At 51.2% G+C, this 25,426-nt stretch overlaps 12 protein-coding genes across 12 annotated transcripts; 8 read left to right on the top strand and 4 right to left on the bottom strand.

Moving 5' to 3' along the window:
- Nucleotides 1-80: 80 nt before the first annotated feature.
- N7468_004284 (actin-related protein 2/3 complex subunit 2) lies at nt 81-1,423 on the top strand (the record flags this gene model as incomplete). The annotated part of the gene is made up of 5 exons (XM_058473581.1): nt 81-206; nt 324-779; nt 890-1,021; nt 1,120-1,191; nt 1,376-1,423. 5 exons carry the CDS (start codon nt 81-83, stop codon nt 1,421-1,423), a joined length of 834 nt encoding a protein of 277 aa, XP_058332584.1.
- Nucleotides 1,424-2,274: 851 nt separating this feature from the next.
- On the top strand, nt 2,275-3,509 carry N7468_004283 (uncharacterized protein; the record flags this gene model as incomplete). The annotated part of the gene is made up of 2 exons (XM_058473580.1): nt 2,275-2,400; nt 2,469-3,509. The coding sequence occupies 2 exons, from the start codon at nt 2,275-2,277 to the stop codon at nt 3,507-3,509; spliced, it is 1,167 nt and encodes a 388-aa protein (XP_058332583.1).
- A 1,735-nt stretch (nt 3,510-5,244) lies between these two features.
- N7468_004282 (uncharacterized protein) lies at nt 5,245-6,561 on the top strand (the record flags this gene model as incomplete). The annotated part of the gene is made up of 2 exons (XM_058473579.1): nt 5,245-5,685; nt 5,824-6,561. The coding sequence occupies 2 exons, from the start codon at nt 5,245-5,247 to the stop codon at nt 6,559-6,561; spliced, it is 1,179 nt and encodes a 392-aa protein (XP_058332582.1).
- Nucleotides 6,562-7,270: 709 nt separating this feature from the next.
- Nucleotides 7,271-8,376, top strand: N7468_004281 (rRNA-binding ribosome biosynthesis protein UTP23; the record flags this gene model as incomplete). Its single annotated transcript, XM_058473578.1, has 4 exons — nt 7,271-7,358; nt 7,414-7,503; nt 7,599-7,670; nt 7,730-8,376. 4 exons carry the CDS (start codon nt 7,271-7,273, stop codon nt 8,374-8,376), a joined length of 897 nt encoding a protein of 298 aa, XP_058332581.1.
- A 919-nt stretch (nt 8,377-9,295) lies between these two features.
- N7468_004280 (uncharacterized protein) lies at nt 9,296-9,706 on the top strand (the record flags this gene model as incomplete). Its single annotated transcript, XM_058473577.1, has 1 exon — nt 9,296-9,706. One exon carries the CDS (start codon nt 9,296-9,298, stop codon nt 9,704-9,706), a length of 411 nt encoding a protein of 136 aa, XP_058332580.1.
- A 1,481-nt stretch (nt 9,707-11,187) lies between these two features.
- Nucleotides 11,188-13,227, top strand: N7468_004279 (serine carboxypeptidase S28-domain-containing protein; the record flags this gene model as incomplete). The annotated part of the gene is made up of 1 exon (XM_058473576.1): nt 11,188-13,227. The coding sequence occupies one exon, from the start codon at nt 11,188-11,190 to the stop codon at nt 13,225-13,227; it is 2,040 nt and encodes a 679-aa protein (XP_058332579.1).
- Nucleotides 13,228-13,627: 400 nt separating this feature from the next.
- Nucleotides 13,628-13,976, bottom strand: N7468_004278 (COX assembly mitochondrial protein; the record flags this gene model as incomplete). The annotated part of the gene is made up of 2 exons (XM_058473575.1): nt 13,628-13,884; nt 13,943-13,976. 2 exons carry the CDS (start codon nt 13,974-13,976, stop codon nt 13,628-13,630), a joined length of 291 nt encoding a protein of 96 aa, XP_058332578.1.
- Nucleotides 13,977-14,197: 221 nt separating this feature from the next.
- Nucleotides 14,198-15,926, top strand: N7468_004277 (rRNA-processing protein PWP1; the record flags this gene model as incomplete). The annotated part of the gene is made up of 2 exons (XM_058473574.1): nt 14,198-14,517; nt 14,573-15,926. The coding sequence occupies 2 exons, from the start codon at nt 14,198-14,200 to the stop codon at nt 15,924-15,926; spliced, it is 1,674 nt and encodes a 557-aa protein (XP_058332577.1).
- A 1,284-nt stretch (nt 15,927-17,210) lies between these two features.
- N7468_004276 (type I glyceraldehyde-3-phosphate dehydrogenase) lies at nt 17,211-18,499 on the bottom strand (the record flags this gene model as incomplete). The annotated part of the gene is made up of 4 exons (XM_058473573.1): nt 17,211-17,306; nt 17,359-17,732; nt 17,783-18,352; nt 18,412-18,499. 4 exons carry the CDS (start codon nt 18,497-18,499, stop codon nt 17,211-17,213), a joined length of 1,128 nt encoding a protein of 375 aa, XP_058332576.1.
- Nucleotides 18,500-19,372: 873 nt separating this feature from the next.
- On the bottom strand, nt 19,373-20,582 carry N7468_004275 (putative tartrate dehydrogenase; the record flags this gene model as incomplete). The annotated part of the gene is made up of 3 exons (XM_058473572.1): nt 19,373-19,720; nt 19,774-20,264; nt 20,324-20,582. The coding sequence occupies 3 exons, from the start codon at nt 20,580-20,582 to the stop codon at nt 19,373-19,375; spliced, it is 1,098 nt and encodes a 365-aa protein (XP_058332575.1).
- A 348-nt stretch (nt 20,583-20,930) lies between these two features.
- Nucleotides 20,931-23,210, bottom strand: N7468_004274 (CeGAL family transcription factor; the record flags this gene model as incomplete). The annotated part of the gene is made up of 2 exons (XM_058473571.1): nt 20,931-23,046; nt 23,200-23,210. 2 exons carry the CDS (start codon nt 23,208-23,210, stop codon nt 20,931-20,933), a joined length of 2,127 nt encoding a protein of 708 aa, XP_058332574.1.
- Nucleotides 23,211-23,521: 311 nt separating this feature from the next.
- N7468_004273 (uncharacterized protein) lies at nt 23,522-24,184 on the top strand (the record flags this gene model as incomplete). Its single annotated transcript, XM_058473570.1, has 3 exons — nt 23,522-23,541; nt 23,602-23,937; nt 24,007-24,184. The coding sequence occupies 3 exons, from the start codon at nt 23,522-23,524 to the stop codon at nt 24,182-24,184; spliced, it is 534 nt and encodes a 177-aa protein (XP_058332573.1).
- Nucleotides 24,185-25,426: the final 1,242 nt, after the last annotated feature.

Here is a 25,426-nt window from a genome sequence, read left to right as displayed (position 1 = left end):
ATCGGGGAAATCTGCCTATCGATATGAAAAATTATTACGGGCGGCGAGAGCGACCTCTTATGCTCCCTCCCCACTGCGCCATGACGCCGCCGCCCTCCTCCGTTGTCCACCCATTGACAGTCTCTCCTCCAGTCCCTCCTGACCATGCTGCTCCTGGATTACCAGAACGCTTTGATTCAATCCCTCCTTACGGAGCGGTTTTCGGGGTATGATACCATTGCGTTCCCCCGCGCCCGCGCCTATTTCGTGCTACCGTACCCATAACAGTCTTTAGGCCCCAGCTAACCGTTGCCCGCAGTGCTCCCCCGACTTCAATTGACCAGGTGGTCTCCGACTTCGATGGCGTCACCTTCCACCTTTCTACCCCCAAGTCCAAGACCAAGATCCTTATCTCAATTAACGTGAAGTGCTTCAAAGAACTCGTCCAGTATGGCGCCGAGGAGGTGCTCAAGCGGGAATACGGCCCTTACATCGTTTCTCCCGAACCTGGCTACGATTTTTCAGTGCAAATCGACTTGGAGGACTTGCCTACTGAGCAGGAAGCCCGCGATGAACTAGTATTGAAGCTTGCCCTCCTTAAGCGGAATGCCATGGCGGCTCCGTTCGAGCGTGCCTTCGACGAATTCAACAAGCTTGCAGAAGAAGCCTCGCAATACACGTCAGAATCAGCACCCCAGGGTGTGAAGGAAGGTGGTGAAGTCATGTCTATCCACTACCGTGAGGAGGAAGCCATTTATATCAAGGCCAATTGGGATCGCGTGACCGTGATCTTCAGCACTGTGTTCAGGAGGAGACAGATCGGATCTTTGGCAAGGTCTTCTTGCAGGTTCGTTCGATCAAATTGCTTGCTCCATAGACTCACAGACTTGCAAAATGCTGACCTTTACAGGAATTCGTGGACGCTCGGCGACGAGTTGCCACTCTCCAAAATGCTCCTCAAGTCTTATTCCGCAACGACCCCCCGCTTGAACTTCAAGGCGTCCCAGGTCTGCAGAGCGCGAGCGAGGGCGCCATCAGCTATGTTACATTTGGTAAGACAATTCGTATTGAGCTCCACTGCTCCTCATAGCTTTCTAACATGGTATTCTAGTTCTCTTCCCCCGACACTTGACCCCTCAGCGCCGTTATGATAGCATTTCTCATATCCAAACGTTCCGCGACTACTTCCATTACCACATTAAAGCCTCGAAGGTATGTTTTGATCTAATCAAGCAAATAAAAATCATACTGATCTCGACGGCAAAAGGCATACATCCACACCCGTATGCGCAAGCGTACAGCTGACTTTCTTCAAGGTAACGTGACCGCAAACAGGTGTGATAATAAGTACTAATTCTTCTTAGTTCTTAACCGGGCAAGACCGGAAAATGAAGAGCGCGAGCGCAAGACAGCCAGTGGTCGGACGTTCCGCGTGCAGGGTTAGACTTTTGCTTCGTATTTGTATTTGTTGGAGGCGAGCGTTTAACGAAACAAGCAAATTCATTTCCTCACCAAGGAATCTATTTTTGTAGCATATGGTTCGCTCGTTAGATGTGAGCGAGGCCTGTGGCTTCACCCATGGACACTCGAGGAGGGCTGACTGGGCCCGGCGTAGTAGATACACCTCCCTCGTCCTTTCCCGTCGAGGTGACGAAGATGCTCCTCGTGGTTGCTACATCAGATCAGATTAAGAATTCTTAATCACTTTCCTGTCTCTCCCCGTTTCTTATGACTTCTCGTTATGTTTCTCCAGCAATTCTGAACAGTAGCTCTCGTCACATACAACACGTGCACAGGTTACTTTCGCGGCCGCATTCACCATGAGCAGCTCTCCCCCAAGTCCCCTCAAATCTTCTTTTTGGAGCTTGTCTCGTTTGAAATCGCGCTTTCGCGTCCATTCACTTGAGTCAACCGAGAAAGATCACTCTCCTAGCCCCCAAAGTCCTGACATCTTTGAAGACGCGGTTGAGACTCAGAAAGACGGCTTCTACAGATATTCAGAGTCTCTCCTGGAAGAAAAGACCCGAACAAGGATGGCCGAACGCTCATCTGCTGGGAAAGATTCCTCTGGTAAAGATTCATTGTTGCCACCTGGCCAGGGCTCTGGATGCTCCACGGTATATCCGAACTCGCATCCTCGTCGCGTCAAATGACCTTGCTGATCAGATGTGGAAGACCGACTCCAGTCAATCGAATAGACGCCGGTCTCGTCCATACAGAGTCAGCAGCAATGAATGGGTACAGGCAGTGCCCCCGAACACCTTGCGATACTCTCTGTCGCCTTCGCCGAAGGTCATGTCGTTGAACGGATTAAACCATGATGAGTGGGTCAATGGGTTTCAAGATGTCTTCAAGATCTTTTTCACAATATATGCGTTGGCAAAGATTATGCAAGTTTGCTTCTTGGGATATGGCTCAGATGTATGTCCGAAATTATCTTCTTCTTGAGCATTGGCGCTTGTAGCAAGCTAACATGCAATCCCTCCTAGCTCGATTCGGCACCTCAGGGTCTCTCGTATTGGATCCAACGCGCGGAGACAGAAATTCGGACGGACTCCCTCGCTGAACTCATCGAAATCGTCGAAAATCTGTTCTACACGCTCTATGCCAGAATCATGCTTGAGCTTGCAGGAACGGAATTGTGCTCCCTCTTTCCGATTACTGAGCGGCCAGTAAGGAGCAAGTCGCTATATTACCTGCCATCACCGTCCCGGCTGCACCGCATCTTTTTGGCGTTCAAGGACATCCTGGATTGCCCGGATATTTGCGAGAATCTTCATCTTGAGCTCATGACCCAATACTTAGAATCTTACATTCGTCGTCTGATATGCTCCGACGCCCGGAAAGGACGCCCAGGATCTGGAGATACTCTGGGATATTATCAGCATGCCTTGGCGATTGCTCGGGACCGTGAGTCTGATTTTCGCAAGAAATGGGACAGCCTCATGGAGTGCTTCGCTGATTTCCCCCCTCAAACTATCACGTCTCTGTCAGATAAGTATCTGACAGTTCTTCCACGGGCAATTCCTACGATTGAGACGGCAACTTCTGATCTTCCTTTTGTCAATCTCAAAATGCTTTCCCCGGAATCCTGGGACCAAATTATGATTGAAGAGCATCGGTACAATGCGTTAGCTCAACTCGAAAGCCGAACTGTCGGTGAATATCGTCGCATGGACCCTAACTGCAATCTCCTGGAAGAGTTGAAATATCACAGATGCGTCTGCAGCTCAATTTGCTCATGCGCGAAAGATTGTACCTATGATACGGAACGTGCCTGTCCATGTTCTGAGTGGCAGATGCATTTGCAACTGGTGACCAATCGCAAGACGGCTGGACCTCATGACTTTGCGACACGGGTCAACACGATCGCTCTTGCCTGTTTCCAAGGACTCAACTTTCTCAAAAAGGAAATCAGCGATCATGACTTGATTATGGAGATCCAGAGTATCTTCAAAGTAATTGAGTTAGAGGTCCAGAAGGAACGTTCGAATGGCAAGCTGGCTCCTCGCCCTGATGCTGCGCCTTGAACAATTCCAAAATGAACGAAAGAATGCAAAAAGACCAAGGAGTCGACACGATGTTATGAAGCAACAAACAGATACCCAGTCCACGCGAATCTTATTTTTTATTTCTCTTTCTTGACGGCTCGTCTCCAGTTGTTTCACGCGGTAACAGCCACACATATCCAAAACTCATGTGTTGATATTAATGACCTGCTTAAATTCTTTAGGGAACAAAATGCATCACCGAGGCGGAACTGCATCGAGAGTGATTCTCAAAGCGAATGTTGTATTTAGACAAATTTGGATAGTATTGCCTGCAAATTCATGAATTCTTGACCATGATGAAATACCAAAGCGAGTATTTCACTACCTTGGGGCTTTCCACCCTGACGGCCTATGTTTTTGATGATGACTGATGAAACAGGATTCTGCCAAGTGGTCCCTGGATGGGTCAGTGATAGCGGATTCCAGTTTCCTGTGAGTCACTCTTCGAAGGCACGTGCAAAGGGGATCTCATTATTACCATGCCGCGATTTTCCACGGGACTGCTCTTCGTCTGTATTTGTCCCAATTACCTCCGTACTTCTTCACGCACATAGCATGATCATGACTCTCGCCATAGACCAACGAGTTGTGACAAACCAGGGCAGCTCGACTCGGGGATGCAGCTCATGACCCATTCACGAAGCCATACACCATATTGCTTGTGGTTTCACCCCCAGTGAGCTCACGAAGATCTGAATTTGGGCAAGATTTTTAAAGAAATACAGAAAGATAGCAAGGATATAAGGCACGGGGATCTTGGTGATTAAGAGTCGTACTAGTTATCGGCGATATAAGCTCAGACCGCGAAATGGACGCCATGTATGTGTGGTCCACAGAGCCGATGGAAAGGGTGACCTCGGGATAGAGCATCTTATCAAGCACTACCGTCCTAACTAATTCGTGGATGCGTTAGGGTACGTAGAAGTCTCATGCGCTTTAAAAGATTCAATATTCTTCAAACGGATCAAGGAGACGCTTGTTTTACGAAGTCGAAAGAGCAAATTAACCTCTCTTAATACTCTTGTATCACTTCCCAGTTGTATAGCTGCAACGTTAAAAAGGCTGTAACTTCGGAACGCACAAGTTGAATTGCGTTGTGAACATAAACTATATTGGGCTGCAGAAGTGCAAATTCCGCAAACCTGCTTCAAACCTGCTTCAAAAGAAAGAAAAGAGCATCAGTCAGGAAATAAAATCAAGAAAAAGATAGAAGTACGAATATGTGCTAGACTGTTGAGATAAGGTATCCGCGGACGAGGTCAAAGCACGTATGGCCTGACACGGTATGGCCTGATACGATAAGCGGCTCTACTCGCCGAGGTTCATGGTATGCAGGAAATTCATTAGTGGCACGCCGGGATATGTACAGTCATGTTCGGTGTTAGACTTCGACCAGGTTTAATCGGAACGTATAATATTTTTCCTGTACTGTCCAGGGCTCCAGGGCTTGAGGAGAGGTGATTACAAAAGCGGTGCGTTTGCATGAGACGTAGAGTAGGGCACCGGCGTCGGCGTTGCAGACCAGTGAGAAGTCTAGAAATCTCCAATCGTCGCGATGACTTCTTGATTGGCCTCACCGGTGAACAGCGAGCCTTTCAACCCTTCCCTGTAGACTCCGAGTTCTTTCCTTTCGGCAACTTCAAGGGTCATGCCTTAATCCTCCACTCTCCTCTCTTCATCGAGATAAGAGGAGTGACCCCCCCACCAGTTAGGCATGGTGACCACGGCAGGGGTCCCACTGTCCTTTTCACTACCATGGCCAGCCTCAGCTCGGTGGATCTATTCTCGATTAAGGTCCGTCCAGCAGCTTCGACCACAAATACAGAGAACTTCACGAGCAGCGAATACTCGCCGTTACCACCCCGCGGCGCGGTCGTCGTACGGCGTCACTACACCCTTGCCCGATCGGCCCTGCGCGGGTCTCTCGCAATCACCCTTTCGTCTCGAGACTGGCTACGCGTTATGTGCCAAACGTCCTTCACGACCGTTTCCTCCACCTTTCCTATCCCCGCCATCATCCTCGTTCTCCGATCCGCTTACTACCCACTCCCTGCAAGATAAGAGGCTGTCAGTCCAGGGCGAGCTTATCCGCGGGCTGAACAACGGCGACGATGCGATCATCGTCACCGAGAATTTTCTGGGCGTGGACGACGGGGTAGGTGCATGGGCGACAAGGCCACATGGGCATGCAGCGTGAGTGCAACGACTTGACTTTCCTCACCCTTTCTACGAGCTGACAAGGGGTATTCTTAGGCTATGGTCGCGCCTGCTACTCCACTTCTGGGCCCTCGAGATCGAACGCCGCATCTGCACAGATACTACAACCCTTGAGCCCATCGAATACCTCCAGTCTGCATATGAGGCAACCATCCAAGCAACTTCCGGTCCGACCGAGTGGTATGGCACCACCACCTCCGCAACCGCTATTCTGCACTGGCGGTGTGGGCAAGACGGCGCCAAAAAACCATTGCTTTATGTGACGAATTTGGGCGACTGCAAGGTGCTCGTGATCCGACCGAGTGAGGAGAAGATTTTGTTCCGCACTAAGGAGCAGTGGCACTGGTTTGATTGTCCTATGCAGCTGGGCACAAACAGTGTCGATACCCCGCGCAACGACGCAGTGATGAACGAGGTAGACATCCAGGAAGAAGACATTGTTTTGGCCCTTTCAGATGGTGTAATGGACAACCTCTGGGAGCATGAAGTTTTGAAGATCATTATGGATAGCCTGGAAAAGTATGACGCGGGAAAAGCCAACTGGAAGAGCTCGGAAACTCCGCCTGATCTCTCGAACGACCGCATGGTATATGCTGCGAAAGAGTTACTGAATGCCGCCTTGACTATTGCACAAGATCCGTTTGCAGAGAGTCCATTCATGGAGAAGGGGATGGAGGAAGGCTTGCCCATCGAAGGAGGTAAGCTAATATCCTGTCAATCTGTCTTTTCAGGGCGAGAGACTGATTGTATTGGTACAGGGAAAATGGATGACATTTCAGTCATAGTTGGCGCTTGCAAGAGACGAGATGGGTGACTTGCAACTTGTTGATGTCTAATATTTCACCCTCAAACCAGGTTGTTCGCGAAGGTGCACCCGCAAACTCAATTGCCGCGGCGGCACCCGTTATAGAAAGGCCCTGGCAAAAAATCGATTTACGAAGGATCAAGTTCACCGCGCACCGTGTGGTTGGCTTCCCCTTGCGGTATTCGCCCTGATAGATCTGGACACTGGGATACTTTGTTCAGTTATTCTTGAACTTAGCCTAATCGACCTAAAGGCTCCGGCGAATACATGCGGCAGAAGCTGAGTGACTGCTGAATAGCTTGGGAATACATGCAACACAGCCAAAGTGCGATGCTCCAGAAGCAGTTGATTGAACTCTCGGGCATCATGGACCGTTGGTAGTGAATACACGTCGCGTCATCTATACAGCGAAGAGCCATTAGAGGACTACGGGCAGTGATCTTTGAGAAACATAAAGGGCCCCAGTAATTGCTCCAGTCAGCAGCGGATGAAATGAAACAGGATTTGGATAATTACAAACATATGTGTCTCATAAAATCGAAGGTCTGATAGTCCGATAATCTCACCAAGTGTAGCTTCTTCGAGTGTACATAACCTTACCGGGGTGGGTCTGGCTGGCTAGGCGGCCTCTCCCGGCAAAATAAAAAAAAGTCCGCTGCGATCAGATCATCGAAACCTCCATCTCCGCAACTACAGTCCTCTTTCCACACCTCACAAAATGCGGGCCAAGCGTTCAAAGAAGTACCGTAAGCTCATGCAGCAGTATGAGCTTACTTTTGGCTTCCGTGAGCCCTACCAGGTCCTTGGTAAGAGTGATTTTCGTGTCATCATTCCAATGAATACTAACTCAGCATTCAACAGTGGACTCGAACTTTTTGGCTGCAATCCATGCCTTCAAGATGGACTTGATCCCTGCGCTAGAGCGGACACTCCAGGGAAAGCCTAAGCCTTGTCAGTACCATACCTCCATATACCCAATTTACCTGGCAGCGAGGATCCATGACTCGACAAATGCTTCACCAAGTGCTGAACTAATCAAAATGCAGTGCTCACCAAGTGCTCTCTTGCTGCAATCATGGCGGCTCAGCCCATCAATCCGAAGACCAACCAACCATATCGTCCTTTCCACCTCCCCCGCCAACAGAACTCCCGCTTCGCCATTGCTCACATAACGAAGACTCAACGCCCATAGACGAAGTCGAATGTCTTCTATCGCTGTTATCACCAGGTAGCGGCCCTAAGAAGAACAAGGAGCACTACACACTGGCGACTGCAGACCCACCAACTTCCAAGAAAAACGACAAGAACGACTCGCAACAGCGGAAGCGCAAGCGCGATGACGAGCGCGAAGAAGAGAAAGCGCTGCGACGCGCCCGCGCCCTCCGTGCTGGCGCGCGCTCAATTCCCGGTGTGCCGGTGATCTACGTCAAGCGGTCGGTCATGGTGCTCGAGCCCATGAGTACACCTTCAGAAACCATTCGCGAAGACCATGAGAACAGCAAGTTCCGTGTGGGGCTGGACGACCAGACAATCAATGCGCAAAAACCCGAACCGGAGGAGAGGAAGAAGATTCCGGGTTTGAAGAAAGCCAAGGGCCCCAATCCCTTAAGTGTGAAGAAAAAGAAGAAGAAGGCCGATGCTCCTGCGCCTGCGCAAAAGAAGCCAAAGGTCGAGGAGAGTCGAGAAAATGCCGATGACGAGGAGGGCGCAGCTAAGCCGAAACGCAGACGGCGGCACCACAAGAGTGGTCCCCGGGGTGAAGGCGACGGTGATGCGGCTGGCCCAGCTGCAGAAGCGCCCGAAACTATGCAGGTGGAGGAATGATGTTGGGATTTGTCCTATATCGCATCGAATCTTCTTAGGCATGGCGTTCTGGTCGTCTTGATATGTTATTCAGAAAAGTCTAGGTGTAAATGAATTTGTTACTACTCCATACAGACAGTCACCACCGGTCGTGATCGCAACCTTCATTTTCGCCTGCCGTTGGCATTTCCGAATCACCGTACCTAATTCAGTCTCCCCGCTCTTTCTCCTTCCCAATAGGCTTAGATGTCATGCATGATGCCAATCACTAACTGAACTAGGTCAGGGCCCCCAACGTTGGCTGGGCCGCTGTGTAATGCTTCTCCCCCCCTTTGCCTCTTCTTTATTAGTACTCTAGGGCTGTCATGTAGTTACATTTTTATCTAATTCCTCCTCCGACCCCGCCCTTTCCCTCTCCAGCGGGATATGACGATCTACCTAATGCCATGAGGTCGCCTGTTCTTGACAGACTACTAGCATTCCTGATCCTCTCAGCCTTCATCGCGCAGAACGGAGCGCTGGCGACAAAATGCTACAGCCGCGACGGCACCGTATATGGCTCGGACGTCCAGCCATGCCATCCGAGTGCCCAAGAAGGTGCTTGTTGCGCTACAAACAAACATGACCAAGGAGTCAACGACACGTGCCTAAGCAATAACCTCTGCTATTCCCAGGACGGAGTCAGCAGTGGTCTGTTCTACGAAGTCGGTTGCACCAAGAGTGATTGGGCCAGCTCGGCGTGTTCTTTCGTCTGCAAGGACATGAAGCGTAATTACCTCCTCGAAGTACTTCGGCGGGTCAACATACTTTGACTAATGGTGTTTTCCTCTTTGTAGCCGCGAGTCGGTCATATTTCGTTCTACCTTGTCCGAACCCGGTCGGAAACTGGTGCTGCAGTGCAGACGGCTCCGACTGCTGCAACGATAGCTTCCCTTTGATGATGCCGACCCTTGGCTTGGTCTCTGCGTCCTCCACTCCGTCGTCTACTCCTTCTTCTACTCCGTCCTCCACCCCGACGGGCTCCGCGGTAGCCTCCAGCCATCACTCGTCATCCACATCCGTGGTGGCGGTTGGGGCAGGGGTCGGCGTCTCACTGGGAGTGTGTCTTGTCGCTGCTTTGATAGGGCTTTTCATACAGCGGCGATCGTATCAGCGGCAATTGAAAGAGAAGGAGCAACTCATAGCAGCGCAGGCATCTCTTGTATCCGCACGTGCTAGAGGGGATATAGCGGAGGCGGATCAGGCGCATATGGGACGTTCAATTTTGCTTCCAAGGGTGAATCCGTACCCAAGAGAGCTGGAAGGTGGCAAGAAGGCGACTGCGTATGAGCTAGGGGATTCTCATCAGTGATTCCATACTAGTACTAAAGCCTCGGACTAATATCGGTGATAGATTTGACATATAATCTCGGAATGATCCATTGAATGAAATTTCTATAATATCAATATCAAGTTCACCGATCTTCGAAGATCGACTGTAGATCAGCCGGGTCAGACAATGACCCCAGTGGGCGAATATCTGCAACCATCAGAGCATGAGCAGCCAGTGGCTTGGCATATAGCTTAGCACTCCCCAATAGAGGTGGCTTGATGTAGCCGAGGGCTTATGTTGCATCAGCCTCGTCTTACGATTGGTTTACTGAAATTGCAAGGAACTCAGCCGTAAGACTTGCCCAGACCGCCGCCCACGTGCTTAGACAAGCAAGGCTGAAACCACAAACGACAAGAATTCTTGGCATAAAGCCCATAATGGTACAGAATATTCCGTATAGTACGATGTCTGATAATCAGTAAACAAAGACTTTAGCGGGAATCAGGGTTTTTGAGTTTTCTTAGTTCGCCGCCCCATCCAGGGTCGAGCCGAGGAGAACCGAAATTTGCAGGCCTCCGCTAGTTATAGTAAATAAAGAGAAGTAGGTCCACAAGGTTGACCAGGGTGGGAGACCTCCCCATAGGCTTCCAAACATGCGAAAGGAGAACCCTAATGGCTCAATCTATCTAGCTTCTGCTAATGCCCTAGTCCCTGGGCAGGCACATAGTGCGGAAATCGAACCACCGCTAACCCGCAAAACACTCCGCCATAGCCGGACGGACCTGAATGGCTTTAGGCCGACAAACAATGTGATTGGCCTGGACCAGTGAGACGAACCGCCGCTAGACGGAGGCTACCAGACTCCGAAGAGCCTCACACCGGAGATTTGGACAAACCAGGGCAATGCCCGAGATCGTAATCTGGCTGGTATTCTTGGCAGCCCGTACTCGTGAGGCTTGGCGAGCAATCAGGGGAAGGCTTCACGAGGAAGAAAAAAGGGCCCCGTCTACTCCGTATTGTGTAGCTAGTGATGCGGCTCCATTTCCTGCTCAGCCAGTAGTGGGCTCGCTCTGGCCGAATTTCCCTACTTTTGCTGACCCACAGGGGTCGCGTGGGGGCTGAGGCACAGCCCACTTTTGCGCCCAAGTCCCTGAAAACCTTGGCCGTAAGATTAAACAAACGGTATGCGCTGGTATTAGCGTGCTATTAGTGTGCTTTGCAGCGTATGAGACCTGAGAAATCACTCCTTAGCGTTGTATTCTGTCGGTCCATGCGGCCAATGCGAGAAATCTAATCACCAGTCCTAGCGCAAGCCGCGATGCTCCCCAAATAGAATGTTTAGTGCTTGGGCTGGGGCCAGCGAAGCCCACAAGGGGAGGCAACGAATGTAGTATTAAAGGTCTCGCCTGCTAGCGGCGAATTTGTCCTCGTCCTCAAATAAATTTCAAAAAGTTCGACATCTCGTCGCCCGTGGGCCTTACATCGATCTCGCCTGTCATAGGAAAGAAGAAGAGATTCTCATGAAGGCCTGCTCCCTCTTCGCTGGGCTACTGGTTGCCCATGGCGCAGTGGCTGCTAGAGTTCATTCGTACAGCAAGCGTCAAAGTGACACTGAATCTGGCCCTTCTGTACCATCCTACTACTTCGACATTCCTGTTGATCATTTCAACTCATCCAACACGGATACTTACAAGAATCTTTATTATGTCAACGACACCTACTACAAGGCTGGCGGACCAGTCATTCTCCAGGATATGGGAGAAGAGGCTTTCAGGCAATCAGCTGCGCAGGTCTATCTGGCAGAACAGGATTCCAAAAGTGCATCTATGCAGCTTGCAAGGCATTTGAACGGCATTGTCATTGGTTGGGAGCACCGTTACTATGGAGTGAGTCGTCCTGTGGAAATCGCCGGCCCTTATGGCCTCCCGGTGCACGGAATTGAGGGCTACAAATACTTGACGGTGCAACAAGCCTTGGAGGATGTTGCCTACTTCGCCAACAACTTCAACAAGACTGATCTGGCGAAGAATCACGTTGTTAAGAGCACCTCCGGCCTAGACCCATACCACACTCCCTGGATCTTTGTCGGAGCTTCATACTCCGGTTCGCGTGCTGCGTGGATGCGCCTGGTCCACCCGGAGATCATCTATGCCTCATGGGCTTCCAGTGCGCCCGTGCAAGCCCAGTACGACGGCTCTCTGTACTATGACCCCATTGCACGCGCACTCCCCAAGAACTGCACCAATGACTTCGCTGCTACTGCCAGATACATCGACGACACTTTCAAATCAGGCCCAGAGTCAGAGGTATCCGTTATTAAGTACGTTTATTCCGCCCTTGTCAGTATTGGGTATTCGGACGGCGTTCGCAACTATGATGACTCTGATGACTCTGATTTCTTGAATTACTTCTCTGAATCGGGCGTGGCATATGATGTGGGCGAGGCAATTTCAAACTTGATCTCCGGTGGTGGCGCGTACCAAGATGCCGGAGCAGGAGCAACCACCCAGCTCATCTGTGATTACATGGAAGGCTTTGACGTGAAGGGATTCAAGGATGGCGTCTCTGAGACCTCAAGCGGCAAGAGTGTTCTGTCCGTTCTGGAGAACCTCAACGGTTCGGACTCAGACTTCCCGTCCGACGGAATTGCTGCCAGCGTCGACAGCAATGGCGACTACTATGCTTTCTGGGCTGCTATCTGGGCCGGCTACAAGTTCGTAGAGAACGCATACTCCCAAACTGTCAAGCGCTCCAGCACTCCTCGCCGCCATCCGTTCAACGTCCCTGGTAAGGAAGAAGAGACCATCAGTTCAGACGACTACGCCTGGCTCTGGCAGACCCTCCAGGAGGTCGGATACTACCAAGCCTCCAACGACACCAACAACGGCGAGAGCTACCCTCTGCTCAGCGACGCCTTCAATACTTCCAGCTATCGCCAAGAGATGATCGGGATTCTCGAAGGGGAACAACATCTCGAAGGGGAACAACATCTCGAAGGGGAACAACTCTCCACCATCCCTTTCGAATTCCCCACCAACCCGAACAACAGCTGGTTGCTGTCTCTGGGCGGCTGGAACATGAAGGCTAGCAACACCATGTTCACCAACGGCGAGTTCGACCCCTGGCGAGCGTTCAGCGTGGCTTCCCAGGAGTCCCACGCTGGAGCCCCAAACCGCACGATTACTCAGGATGTGCCCGCTTGCAACAAGGTGTCTGATGGCAATGACGTATTCGGCATTGTGTACGAAGGTGCCGTGCACGCTGCTGATGCGGCCTGGTGGCCTGGTATCGACGGCGGCCAGGCTAACTTGAGCAAGCCTTTGGATGATGGTGTTCGGCTTTTCGTGAACGCCTGGAACGTGTGGTCCAAATGCTTTAACGCCAGTCGCGACGACATTCGCAATGGAAAGGGTGTCGATGGTGCGGGCCATGGAGCAAATGGCAGCACTCTAATCTCACACCCTAGTGATGACAAGGATAATGTCGCAAGCCGTGCTAGCGGATTGTCCAGCCTTGTGCTGCTGGGCGCCCTAGTCGCTGGTTTCTTTGTTATGATGTAATTACTCTAAATACCCCGTACATACTTTCATTGACGAAATAATGTTTCTTTCTTTGTGACCACTACTTACACTCAAGACCTTGTCCGCCATGCATCATGGTCAGCTTGTAATAGAAGACACTATTTGGGCATTGAAGCATAGACTGTTGAAACTTGACGTGGAATATACTCGTCTTAGCTACGATAGGCAATTGCCGGGAGTCTCCAGGCAAAGAAAGCAGGTCGAAGCTTGTACAGTCTTGCAGTAAAATATGGATATGTGCTTCCTCCGAGTCGAGTATCGTACAATGGGCCAAAATTCGGCGTAAAGAGACGTTGATGCGTACAATGAGAAGAGAGATGATCGCAAAAAAAAAAGACACCCAACACCACGTCCCCAGATCAATCGCTTCCATGCATTTTTATTGTTTCGCAGAGCCAGCGTTCTCAGTGCCAGTATTCACCGCCGGACGCTCCATCTCTCGCTCGCGCGCCCAGATATCCTCGATGCGCTGACGCTTCCCGCGCGCCTCGTCCCGATTGCGCTTCGCCCGCTCGAATCGCTCTGCAGCGAGGCATTTGTTCACTTGGCGTTTGATATCATTGCAGTTGCCGACCGCTTTGTAAAAGAATCCGCGAGCGTGGCACTCGTCGAGGGCTGTCATGATCTCTTCGCAATCTTAGGGTTTTGTCAGTCCAAGGGCCCGTGATGCTGTCCGGGGTCTAGAGGTACGTACTGACGTTATACGGGGTATGTAAGTGGGAATGCATTGTGGGAATTCAGGAGCGCTTGGTTCACCCTGAATATGCGTCTTTTCTTGAAATCAGCGAATGGCCAGACATCGAATGATCAGTTCGCCGCAGATGTCCCCGACAACGGCCTGACCGCCTTCAGCCCGCCAGATTCTGCCGGGCGGGCACCACCGATTGATAGAAAAAAAAAAATTATCGGTTATCAGTGAAATTGGACGTTGTTGTATTTCTCGGGCGCAATGTCTTCGATGATCACTACTACGGCCTGGGTGCGGCGCGGTGTCGCGGCCCAGTTTCCTACCAAATATGAAATTGACGAGGCGGAAATGAACCGGATATCGAGGCTTGCTCGCATGCAGCTTGAAGGTGCTAGGGACGATCTTAGTGCTGCTAGGGACGAACTTAATGCTGCTAGGGACGGACTTAAGGCTGTGAGGGACGAGCTTAATGCTGCTAAGGGTGATGGAGATGCTATGGAGGAGGACCACAAGGATGAGGCTATGGAAGAGGATACTGAGAAAAAGCCGTCGAAAGAGGGCGCCGAACCCAAGACTACAAAGTTCGTTTTCATTCGGCTTAGCATTGGAAGAATTCGAAGCTGACAACTCGTTTAGGGAAGAGGATGACATCCTTAAGGAATTCGATATGGAGCATTATGACAGCGAAGAGGTTGATGAAGACGGCGAGAAGATCACCATGTTTGGGAACGTACAGTCACTCGCCTATCACCAGCCAAACGAGGAGGACCCGTATCTTGTCGTGCCCGAGGACGAGGACGACGAAGAGCGCGAAGAACTCCAGATCCTGCCCACCGATAACTTGCTTTTGGCCGGAAAGGTAGAGGATGAGGTGGCCCACCTTGAAGTTTACGTTTACGAAGACAAGGCGGACAATCTGTATGTGCACCACGACATCATGCTGCCCGGAATCCCGCTATGCTTAGAATGGCTCGATCTCCCTGTTGGCAAGACCACCGAGAAGACACAAGGCAACTTTGTTGCTATCGGAACTATGGAGCCAGACATTGAAATCTGGGACCTGGATGTTGTCGACTCGATGTACCCCAATGCCATCCTGGGCCAAGGAGGCCAGAATGACGAGTCCACGAAGAAGCAAAAGAAGAAGAAGGCCAAGGCAAACGATGAGTATCACATTGACTCAGTACTTGCGCTCGCAGCCAACCGACAACACCGCAACCTCCTCGCCTCCGCCTCGGCCGACCGTACCGTCAAGCTCTGGGATCTCAACACAGCCACCTGCGCCAAGTCCTACTCCCATCACACCGACAAGGTCTGCTCGCTTGATTGGCACCCTAAGGAGGCCACCGTTCTGTTGAGCGGTAGCTACGACCGCACCGTTGTTGCAGCAGACATGCGTGCGCCCGACTCCCTGGCGCGTTGGGGCGTCGATGCCGATGTGGAGACTGTGCGCTGGGATCCCCACGACCCTAACTTCTTTTACGTTACGACTGATGCCGGAATGGTCTATCGCTACGATGCCCGCCATGTGCCTGCTTCTCCTGCCGAGTCCAAGCCTGTGTGGACCTTACAGGCGCACGATTCTTCCGTCTCCTCGTTTGATATCCACGCAACTATTCCCGGGTTCTTGGTTACCGGGTCCACCGATAAGGAAGTCAAGCTGTGGAACGTCGAGAATGACAAGCCTAGCTTGGTCGTTTCGCGTAAGCTGGATGTCGGCAAGGTCTTCTCTACCAACTTTGCTCCTGATGCCGAGGTGGGCTTCCGCATTGCCGTGGCCGGTAGCAAGGGCACTGTGCAGGTCTGGGATTCTTCCACCAACGGCGCTGTGCGCCGGACGTTTGCTTCCCGCTTGCCCGACTTGGAGGGCGACGTGGAAGAGCGCACCATCGGTGTCAACATTGATGATGAGGAGGAGTCTGATGACGAGGGTGGTGAGGGAGGTGAGGCTGGTGGTCCTGATGGCTGGGAGTCGATGGATGAGGAGTGATCATTGTCGAGGAATACAGATACCCGCGGAGCCTATACTCGCGTATGACCGAAAATAGATTTCTTATGTCTGGCTAGCTGATGATAATGCTGCACATGATTTTGTTCAATTCTTGAAAGAAGACCGATTTTCTCATTTATTGAAAGATCTGTCCAGGTACTAATAGCTTCAAGAGCCGTCACCTTGGGCCGAAGCAAGATATTCCTACTGCGTAATTCACCATCTTGATATCTAACCCCCGGTTGCTATGCCGTGACTGGCACCAGGCATCAGGATTGTGGATCGACTAATAGGTGAGAAGTCGAGATAAGGATTTTGACGTCCGGATGGACTATTCGGAAGCATAAAACCTGATGAAGCTGGATACTGAAATTTTGATGAGTTACGAGTGTGATTGTGATATGCCTAATTGTTGTTACTGCGGCTCATGAATTAGTGGCTCGTAGAACTCGCAGACTTGTTATGGCGAAGAAGATTCAGAATCCCTAATTTAACCAGTGAATCGAGATGTGCGTGTCCATACTGTCGGCCATTGCGAATGCCAGTCAGGCACCGCGCCATCATCACCGTAAACAGAGATGTATCCCTTATTTTCCCCTGGACTAATTGGATGATCTTGCCTACGCCAGCTATATCTGCCACGCAGGGGGCTTAGGTTAACATGCACAGGCAAGAAACCCCAACGGGGGCTGTATGTATGTCTACCCAGAGAGACTGCCGATCCGCAGTATTCATGGGCTCTGATTGCATGCAGCCACTCGAATGAAAAGCAAAGGACACCCCGCTTCGCCTCTTCTCGCGAATCAGGAAGTTGAGGCGGACGGATCACATAGTGAGCCAATCTTCTTCTACCACAACAAAGTGCTTTGGGTTTCTATTTGCTTCTTATCTGCTTGGTAACTTGAAATAAGCTTGTCGCCAGAGAGTGCTTGTTCAAGTTGGTCTGTCTTATTGGCTCAGCAGGTCGGGAAGAACTGGAGACACCTCCCCTGTCGCTGAGCTGGCCGTGATCCAATGCGGGTCGATACTGAGAAACTTTGATAAATACACTAGCACCAACGAGAATACCGGACTGAATTTCTGAGGGCGCAGAATGGGCTACTCATTCGAAATCCAGGAATATAGGGCTGTACTTCGGGGCTGTTCTCCCGGGGCTAATAGGAGGGATGACCGTCTTTTTCAATATCTCTTTTCCAATAGCCATTCTGGCTGTAAAATGTACTATCATATCTATATTAATTAACGTGCGAATTTTGATCTATCGTTCAATGCAACTGCAAGTCTTCAAGCTGCCTCCTGGGCATGGACTAAGGTCGCCAAATCAAGAAGTCGGTTCGAATAGCCCCATTCATTGTCATACCAAGCCATGATTTTGAAGAACTAGCGCCCATCAGCACACGCATCACCAAACAATGGCTTCTGAGAGACTCACCTGTGGATTGAGCTCCACACAAGCGGGAGCGTCGATGATTGCACTGTACGAACTGCCATTGTAGTCGCTGCTCACAAGCTCCTCGTCTGTTACTCGAAGGACTCCGGCCATATGGGACTTGGACGCCACACGAAACGCGGAGAGTACTTCTGCTAAGGATGTCGGCTTCTCGGTGCTGATAGTCAAGTCGATCATGGAGACGTTCGGTCTGTGGAAGTTAGCTTGCTGCCGGATAAGCGGTTTTGTACGGGAGACGAACGTTGGTACTCGGATCGAAACCCCAGTGACTTTGCCGGCGAGTTCGGGCAGTACGCTTGCCACTGCTTTCGCAGCACCGGTTGTGGTTGGGATGATGTTGTTGAATATTCCACGGCCTGTGATTATCAGCCACACTTCCGCTGTTAGTTTCTTCGGGGTAGGTTACCTAGACGACGGTTCTTCTTGCTGTATCCATCCAGAACCTGCTGGGATCGAGTCGCAGCATGAATTGTAGTCATGAGGCCTTGTGCGACTCCAAAGGTCTCATGAAGCACCTTGAGAACAGGGGCGATACAGTTCGTGGTGCAGCTCGCGTTGGAAACCACCCGGCAAGCCTCGGTCGATGTATAGGTATCTGAATTCACGCCGTAGACAAAGGTTGGTGCATCTGAGCTGGGCGCAGAAATGAGAACACGCTTGGCTCCACCGTATGTAACATGGTCCATCGCGAGGTCTTTCTTGGTGAACTTTCCGGTGCATTCGAGGATGTACTCAACCCCCAATGCCGCCCAGTTCAGCTTCTTCAGGTCCCTTTCGGAGGTGAGGGCGATTTGTTTACCGTCGATTGCGATCCGGTTCTCGGAGATAATCTGGATATCGATCCTCTCGTCCAAATCGCCCATGGAAGAATCATAGCGGATGAGATAGATGAGGTCCTCTACTGTGGTGCATGTATGGTTGATGGCAATGACTTGCACATCGGAGCGGACGAGAGCAGCACGAAGGACATTCCGGCCTAGTAGTTTCCCATAGAGTATTAGATGATGGTGTTATATCAATAACAAGGCTGCATACCTATACGCCCGAAGCCGTTGATAGCAACATTGCACGGGGAAGGCGAAACGGTAGAGCTGACAGGGACGTCGTTAAGAGAGGGCGCCATTGGCTTCGTATCCTGCTTGAGACACTGGAATAGAGTTGAGGAGGTGTGATTGTTCAATCTCTTTAACTTCTGAAAAGTGGTGTGAGTATACAACTAGAAACCCGAGACATTAAATAACATCTCCGCCGCTCCCATCAAGAAGTGCCGCTTGGGTAACAGGGATTGCCCAGACCCCGGCATATCCTGTGGAGACGCGGATATGATGTCGGCCATCAGGTCCAATGGAGATAGCACCCAGCGTAACATTCCCGAGAGCCTCGTATATCCCATCGTCCTCTTCGTCATTGGGGACACCCGGACGGCAATGCTTTCGGGCGGACGGGGAGCCGAGTCTCCCAGCCGCCCAATCAACGAAGATGTTCGCGCCGACCAGACTAGGGATTCAGTCCGCAAAACGCAGCCCCGGCTCAGGGCACGGGAAGTTGGATCTAGATTTGAAACTCTCGCCTCCAATTGGCTTGTCTTGTCCGAGGGGGCAGGCCTGACGTCGGATGGGAACTACCGAACATCGGAAGAACTGTCATTCTGTCAACACCCCCACGTCTCATACACTATGAGGCATTATCGGGATAGAAATGATCGGGAACCTGGTTATCCCTAGGAAACTACAGTATAATGCGCTATTTATGTGCTACGTTTTACGGAATGCAGCTCGGTACCCCAACATGCATGATGGGCCGAGTCGCCAGGAGGGTTTGGCTTCGATTCCGATTTCGCCAATTCAACTACCGAGCAACTGGAGGCTGTCGAAGAACTATAATTTTACTAACTAATAAGAGGATCCTCCGATGATATCATTCTCAATATACAGGGTCACAATTGATTTCTATCTAGCATTGACCCGAGCGGTCTTGGTCCCAAATGTCATAGGGCTTATTTTGATCCAAGTTTTTTGATCTCCGCCACAACGGCGTCAGTCACTTGCTTGGTTGTAGCTTGGCCGCCAAGGTCAGCAGTAAGAACGCCTTGTTCGCAGACATTCTCCACGCAGTCCAAAAGCTTCTTAGCTGCTTCCTCCTCGCCTAGCCAGGCCAGCATTTCCGCAGCAGTCCAGAAGGTCGCCACTGGGTTGGCAACGCCTTTGCCAGTAATGTCAAATGCAGAGCCATGAATAGGCTCGAACATACTGGGGTGCTCGCGGGTGGGGTCCAGGTTGGACGTAGGAGCAATGCCAATAGAGCCGGCAAGAGCGGCGGCAAGGTCCGAGAGAATATCAGCGTGCTAAAGGACTGTCAGGTCTTTGTCACTTCCCCAAAACACACCCTGAAACGTACCAAGTTAGAAGCAACAATGGTATCAATGCTCTCAGGCTTCAGCACCATCCGAGTAGTCATAGCATCGACCAGCATCTTATCCACAGTCACATCCGGGAAATCAACCGCAACAGCCTTAGCAACCTCATCCCACAGAACCATGCCGTTCCGCTGAGCATTGCTCTTAGTCACAACAGTCAAAAGCTTCCGGGGCCGCTTCTGCGCAAGCTCGAAAGCGAACCGCATAATGCGCTCAACGCCATGGCGCGAGAAAATGGAGACGTCCGTGGCAACTTCCCAGGGCTTGCCGACGTGGGAGCGGCCGCCCTGGCCGGCGTACTCGCCTTCGCTGTTCTCACGCACGATCACCCAGTCGAGTTCGCCGTTGCTGCAGTTGCGCAGCGGCGACTCTGTGCCACGGAATACTCTGGTGGGCCGCACGTTGGCGTACTGCTGGAAGGGCTGGCAGATGGCCAGGCGGAGACCCCAGAGAGAGATATGGTCAGGGACGTCTAAAACACGTATTAGCACGTGCTTCGACTTCGTATGAGAGACGCGGTTCTTTACTGACCGGGTGCACCAACGGCGCCGAAGAAGATCGCGTCGTGCTTCTTCAGCTCATCTAAGCCGCCATCGGGAATGTATTTTCCAGTCTGCTTGTAGGTCTCAGAGCTCCAATCGTAGTTCTTGAACTCGAGCTTGAAAGTCTGCAGAGTCTCTGTCAAAGCATTCAATGCGACAATGCCGGCCTCGATAACCTCGGGCCCAATACCGTCCGCGGGGATGGAGGCAATGCTATAGGTCTTTTGCCCAGCGACGGAGGGCGACATTTTGGAAATATACAATGATTTTTGTGAAGTTTCAGTTCATTAGAGAGAGGTGATGCGGGAAGTGAGAAACTTTTTAAATCCTTGGATTTTCACTGCTTCTCCGAATCGTCGATGGAGACTCACTATGGACACCCCTCATCTCTTGCTCGCGGGGCCAATGAAAAGCATTGATTGTGGGGGTCGGAGGTGTCTTTGTCCGGGTGGGGACTGTGTATGGGGTTTGCACAAAGTCCAGTTGTAGAATATAACTCATTACATAGATTGAGCAAGAGTATAGGCCGGTATGCCTTATTTCAATGTTCTTTTCCTCCCCTAAAGTATGCACTATTGTATCTATATGTGGAGGGCTTACAATAGATTCCCGTCAATGATCCAGGGCCCATCTGCTATACTCCCGAAATCATTCATGAAAAGCGACGGATCCGAGAAGGGCACATACTCCTGGCCGGCGCTGCCTATGTAGAAATTAGGATTTGAGATTGCAGCGTTCCCAAAGATGAGGCCCTCAGAAGTGTGCCCATGAAGAGGGGCCCCATAGGAATCGACATCAGGAACCTGGTCTTGCTGCGAGACGAAAATTCGGTCACCAGATCCAGTGTTACCTTTGCGGGCGGTATCATCGCCAGAGCCTTCGTTTCGAGAGACAAATGAGGGAATCGGCGGATTCTGAAGCAGGTTTCTGCGGTTTTCCGGGGAAGCGGTTGGGCTCCAGACCTGGTTTCCGGCCCACGCCAATGGATGTCTTGACTCTCTGGGGGAGATGGTTTGGCTTTGTGTTGGAAGTCGCTGCGAGTCTGTATCACCTAAGGTACTAGTGCTCGGCAGGTTCATCTGCTGTACGGCAGGTGCATTGGATAGCAAAGCCGATTCCATACCCTTAATCGCCTCAATACATGTTTCTGGCCAGCTGCTTCCTCTCAAAGCAAGGTTTCCCAAAACAGAAATACCCATCCGAGAGTATTTCAATGCTGTACTTACGGGCAATTCACCTTCCCAAGAAGCATACATCAAAATCAGACATGCCATCCATGTGGTCCATGTAAACGATGGCCATGTGAGGGGCGCATCTTGTGAGGAAGACATATACTTCTTGAATGCAGCAAGCAAGCATCGTGATGAAGAAATACATGTCTGCAGAGCGCTTTTAAACTCAGGATTCGGCTTTTCGGCCGCAAGCAGAGGACGATTCATGGAGATTATTGCTTCATGTCTCAATATCGTGAGTAGAAGTCGGTGGTAGGGTTCCAAGCAAGCAGCGGCATTTCCTCCTGTACGAGGATCATCATCTTCTATAGGGTTGACGGCGTCGTAGACTTCATTCCACCACTGGGAAAGCTCTCCGTTGACCTTGAATGCCTCCACCGTGCTGGCACGGCTATGCAGAATAGATTTATTACGCAGCTCTAGGATCAAACCTCGAATTCGAGAGAATCTGGCAAGGTGAGAAAGTAAACCGAGGCGATGGTCGTAAGGAAGGGCATTCGGGGTCGTATGCCTTTCATCGTCGGGGTAGCAAACGTCGATATCGTCGTCACGGATACTCAAAGGTATTCCAAGGGCTTGGGACAGATATCTTTCGAGACAGTAGATAGACCAGAATAAACGTCTGCGCATATCAGCTTCATCACGACTAAAGCATGCGAATCGGCCAGGACATCGATGTAGCCCGAGATGAAATGCGGTTCGGGTAATTATTCCCCCAACACGCGAGGCAGCGTTGAGCCGTAATATCGATGTCAAAGTAAGCTGCACAATGAAAGCAGCCTGTAGCAGTGGGATTGTCGTTGGTTCTGCCAGCAAACCCTGGAGGTCTTGCATAATCTGTGGGACAGTTTGAAATACCAAAGCCGTCGGGATCGGCCCAATCTTAGCACCCAAAGCTGATTGCCGACTATCCGCGAGGGATATTGAGATGAGAGATCTTATGATGATCAATTCAGTACGACTGATGGAGCTGAGACCTTTCGCGCTCAATGTCTCCATTGTTTTGAGGATTGACGGGGCGTGTAAACACGGGAATAGCGGATGCCAATTTTCGAAGTAGCGGCGGGTCCACAATACAAGGTCATCAAATGCAAAAGAGACAGTAGATGACAAGATCAATTCATCTTGGGTCCATAGGTCACCTCTATCGCGTCGATCTATGGGCCCTTGCTGGAGCCGATCATCTTCTCCAGGTACAGAGCTTCTATCCCGAGCTCGACTCTGTTGCAAATCTGCCGACCGGCGGGCAAAAATACTGTAGACATGACGGATGAAATGGATCCCACTGGAGCTTCCTAGAAAGCTTGCCGATCCATCATTTTGAGGCTCTCTCATAAATCCAACCTCCCGAGGAGAGGGTCCTGAAGTACTGGCCGTCGAGGCCCGTTTGCGTCGCTTGTGACCTGAGCCGTAATGCCAATCCGGATCATGGTCTTCGCATTGTGTGTTACTGGAGGCCGGTGATGCCATCTGATTACCGCTTTACATTTCCGGCCAAAACTTATGGTCCATCATGATTGCATTGTGAAATTCAATTTCGGCTTAACACTTGGCGGAGCTGTCGTGTAGATCACGTGGCTATTGTATCGGAGGTTTCTTTGTCCGGCGGCATTTTTATCTTCCGCTTCCATACCGCGCGGTCATCACCCCATCTACAATACGCACTTTCCGCTTCAATATGCCAAGTATTGACAGACCGTCCAGTAAATTCAAGAGCGAATCAGCTGATGTGTTCTGTGTTTGACAGGCGAAGATACCCGTTCCATCCCCCACGAATCAAGTATATCTTGCGAATCGTGTAGGCAGAAGAAGTGCAGATGTGACCGTAGGCTGTACGTTGGCCTCCATTTACCTGGATGTGGCTTTGGAATATGAAACCATCCCGACCGTTGACTCATCTGATCCAACCTCACGCGCAGACCACACTGCTCTCAGTGCTCTAGCGGACCGTCCAGATGTGTCTATCCAGAAGTGGGTAAAAGGTCCGAAGCCTCGCCTCAAAGTATACTAATAATGTCTGTTCTAACGAGTACAGAGGGCTGCCTCTTGGTTATCTTAACCAACTGGAGCGACGACTCGCCGAGACGGAAGCCGCCCTTTATGGTGCCCTTGTGACCCTGCGCGAGATGCAACCTACAAGTGTGATCCAAGCCTCCGCCAAGCAGGACTCGGCGGCAAAGTCAGCGCGTATGAATGAATGGTCTCGTCTTCCCTTGCGTAATTGGTCCGATATGGAGCGTTGGCAAATCGCTGTATCTGATCATTTTAGCCTGGAGCAGATCTCTGCGGAGACCCCAAACACCAACAGTTCTAGCACAAACGCAGGCCCTGGCCCGCTCCATAGTACTCTTGGTGACGTGGTGGCATCGGGGTACATTCCATCGGTCCGGAGAGAACCCTTTAGGATAGGTCTCAATTCGAGCTACATTGGGACTTCTAGGACGGAGATGGAGTCGTCGATGCATCCTCGGGAGTCAGTCGTGATGCCCGGGCCCACCTCGTCCCGCATAGAAGCTCATGGGGTTTTGGCAGCGGATCAATTTGGTCATGAGTCTGATGTCACCAGGCAATCTACGCGGGCGGAGGAACTGTCCAGGAGTAGTACTTTATACTTTTAGCGATGGAACAGATATTGCAACGCCGGGTTGTATCAGGTACTATACCTGCAACACTCTAAAATCCCCCGACCGGGGTTTTGAGCTTGTCGAATATGAGGCATCTCGGATAGGACCGTGTTACTGTGTGCGTACGTAAAACTCGAAATATGTTTTAATGTATGACCTATGCGCACTCCTAAATCTCAAGAGCGCAGCTATCCTCGTAGAAATGTCTGTGAACTCCCCACGATCAATCTTATCGAGAGGGTCCACTTATCAGGAGGTTTTCAAGATAACAAGCTTAGGCCCACGTTTGGGCGATTTTAACTTGGGCCCCACCCGTACTTCCACGTTGGGGCGGTGGCGAACCTCCAGTTTGAACTCGCGGTTTGGTATCCACACCAGTCCAGTGTTAGGATTTCTGCATCCCTCCCGTTGCACCTGGATCCCCAGTCGCATTGGTTATCGGAGAATGATTGGCCTGTGCTGGGGGACCTGTCGATCGGGGCGGGCTCGGACTTCAATTTGGGATCGAAGGGCGGATTGTGGTTGGTGGTGGAATAGCCCCCGCTCGATCCCGGGCGTTTCACCACCGTCTAGCCTTTGACAAGCACCCGCTCCTCGCAGTTTTCGCAAGCCGTGTGACATGGGAAGAGGACAACGAGTCTGCAAAAAGTGACCTGGCGTAGTTCATGCAGGGACAGCACAAACGAGACGTGGCTGGGTATCCAGGTACGAACACACATTCATACTTGGGCAGCGGGGACTCCAAGTACTCCAAGTCGTAGCCCTAAAAGGGTTTGCAGTCATATGAAACGGGATACTCCCCAGCACGGACCTGCTCTCCGGGGTCTAGAGATTACACGGGCTGGAGAATAAAGCGAACCTCATGATTCAAAGAGGCATCATGGTCATATAATGCAGCTGTAACCGGGGGCGAGTTCCCTATCAATAGAAGATCAGAATTCAGAACCTGAGGTTTGCCACAGGGCGAAAATTAGACCCTAAACCAACACCCATGGGACTCGGTGGGGTCGCAACCAAAAGTGCAACACGGACTGGGGCCAGTCAAACAATCAGCCCAGACGAACTGGACCACCTAAGCGCCCGCGGTTCTGCGCCGGAGTCCAGAATTTCCCCGTAAGGGACTCGCCTCCCCCCCTTCTCTTTCTTCACCTTCTCTGGCGTCCTTCATTCTTCCTTTTAGAAGGGGTACCTTCATTCTTTCCTTTATTGTTCGCTTCTACTGAGTCTTAGGTACTG

The sequence above is a fragment of the Penicillium chermesinum genome, assembly GCF_028974085.1.
Source record: "Penicillium chermesinum strain IBT 19713 chromosome Unknown utg000003l:1.0-5111272.0:1.0-5115320.0, whole genome shotgun sequence".
Taxonomy (NCBI): domain Eukaryota; kingdom Fungi; phylum Ascomycota; class Eurotiomycetes; order Eurotiales; family Aspergillaceae; genus Penicillium; species Penicillium chermesinum.
The sequence above is the reverse complement of the archived record's forward strand: the minus strand, read 5'-3'. Positions and strand labels throughout refer to the sequence as shown.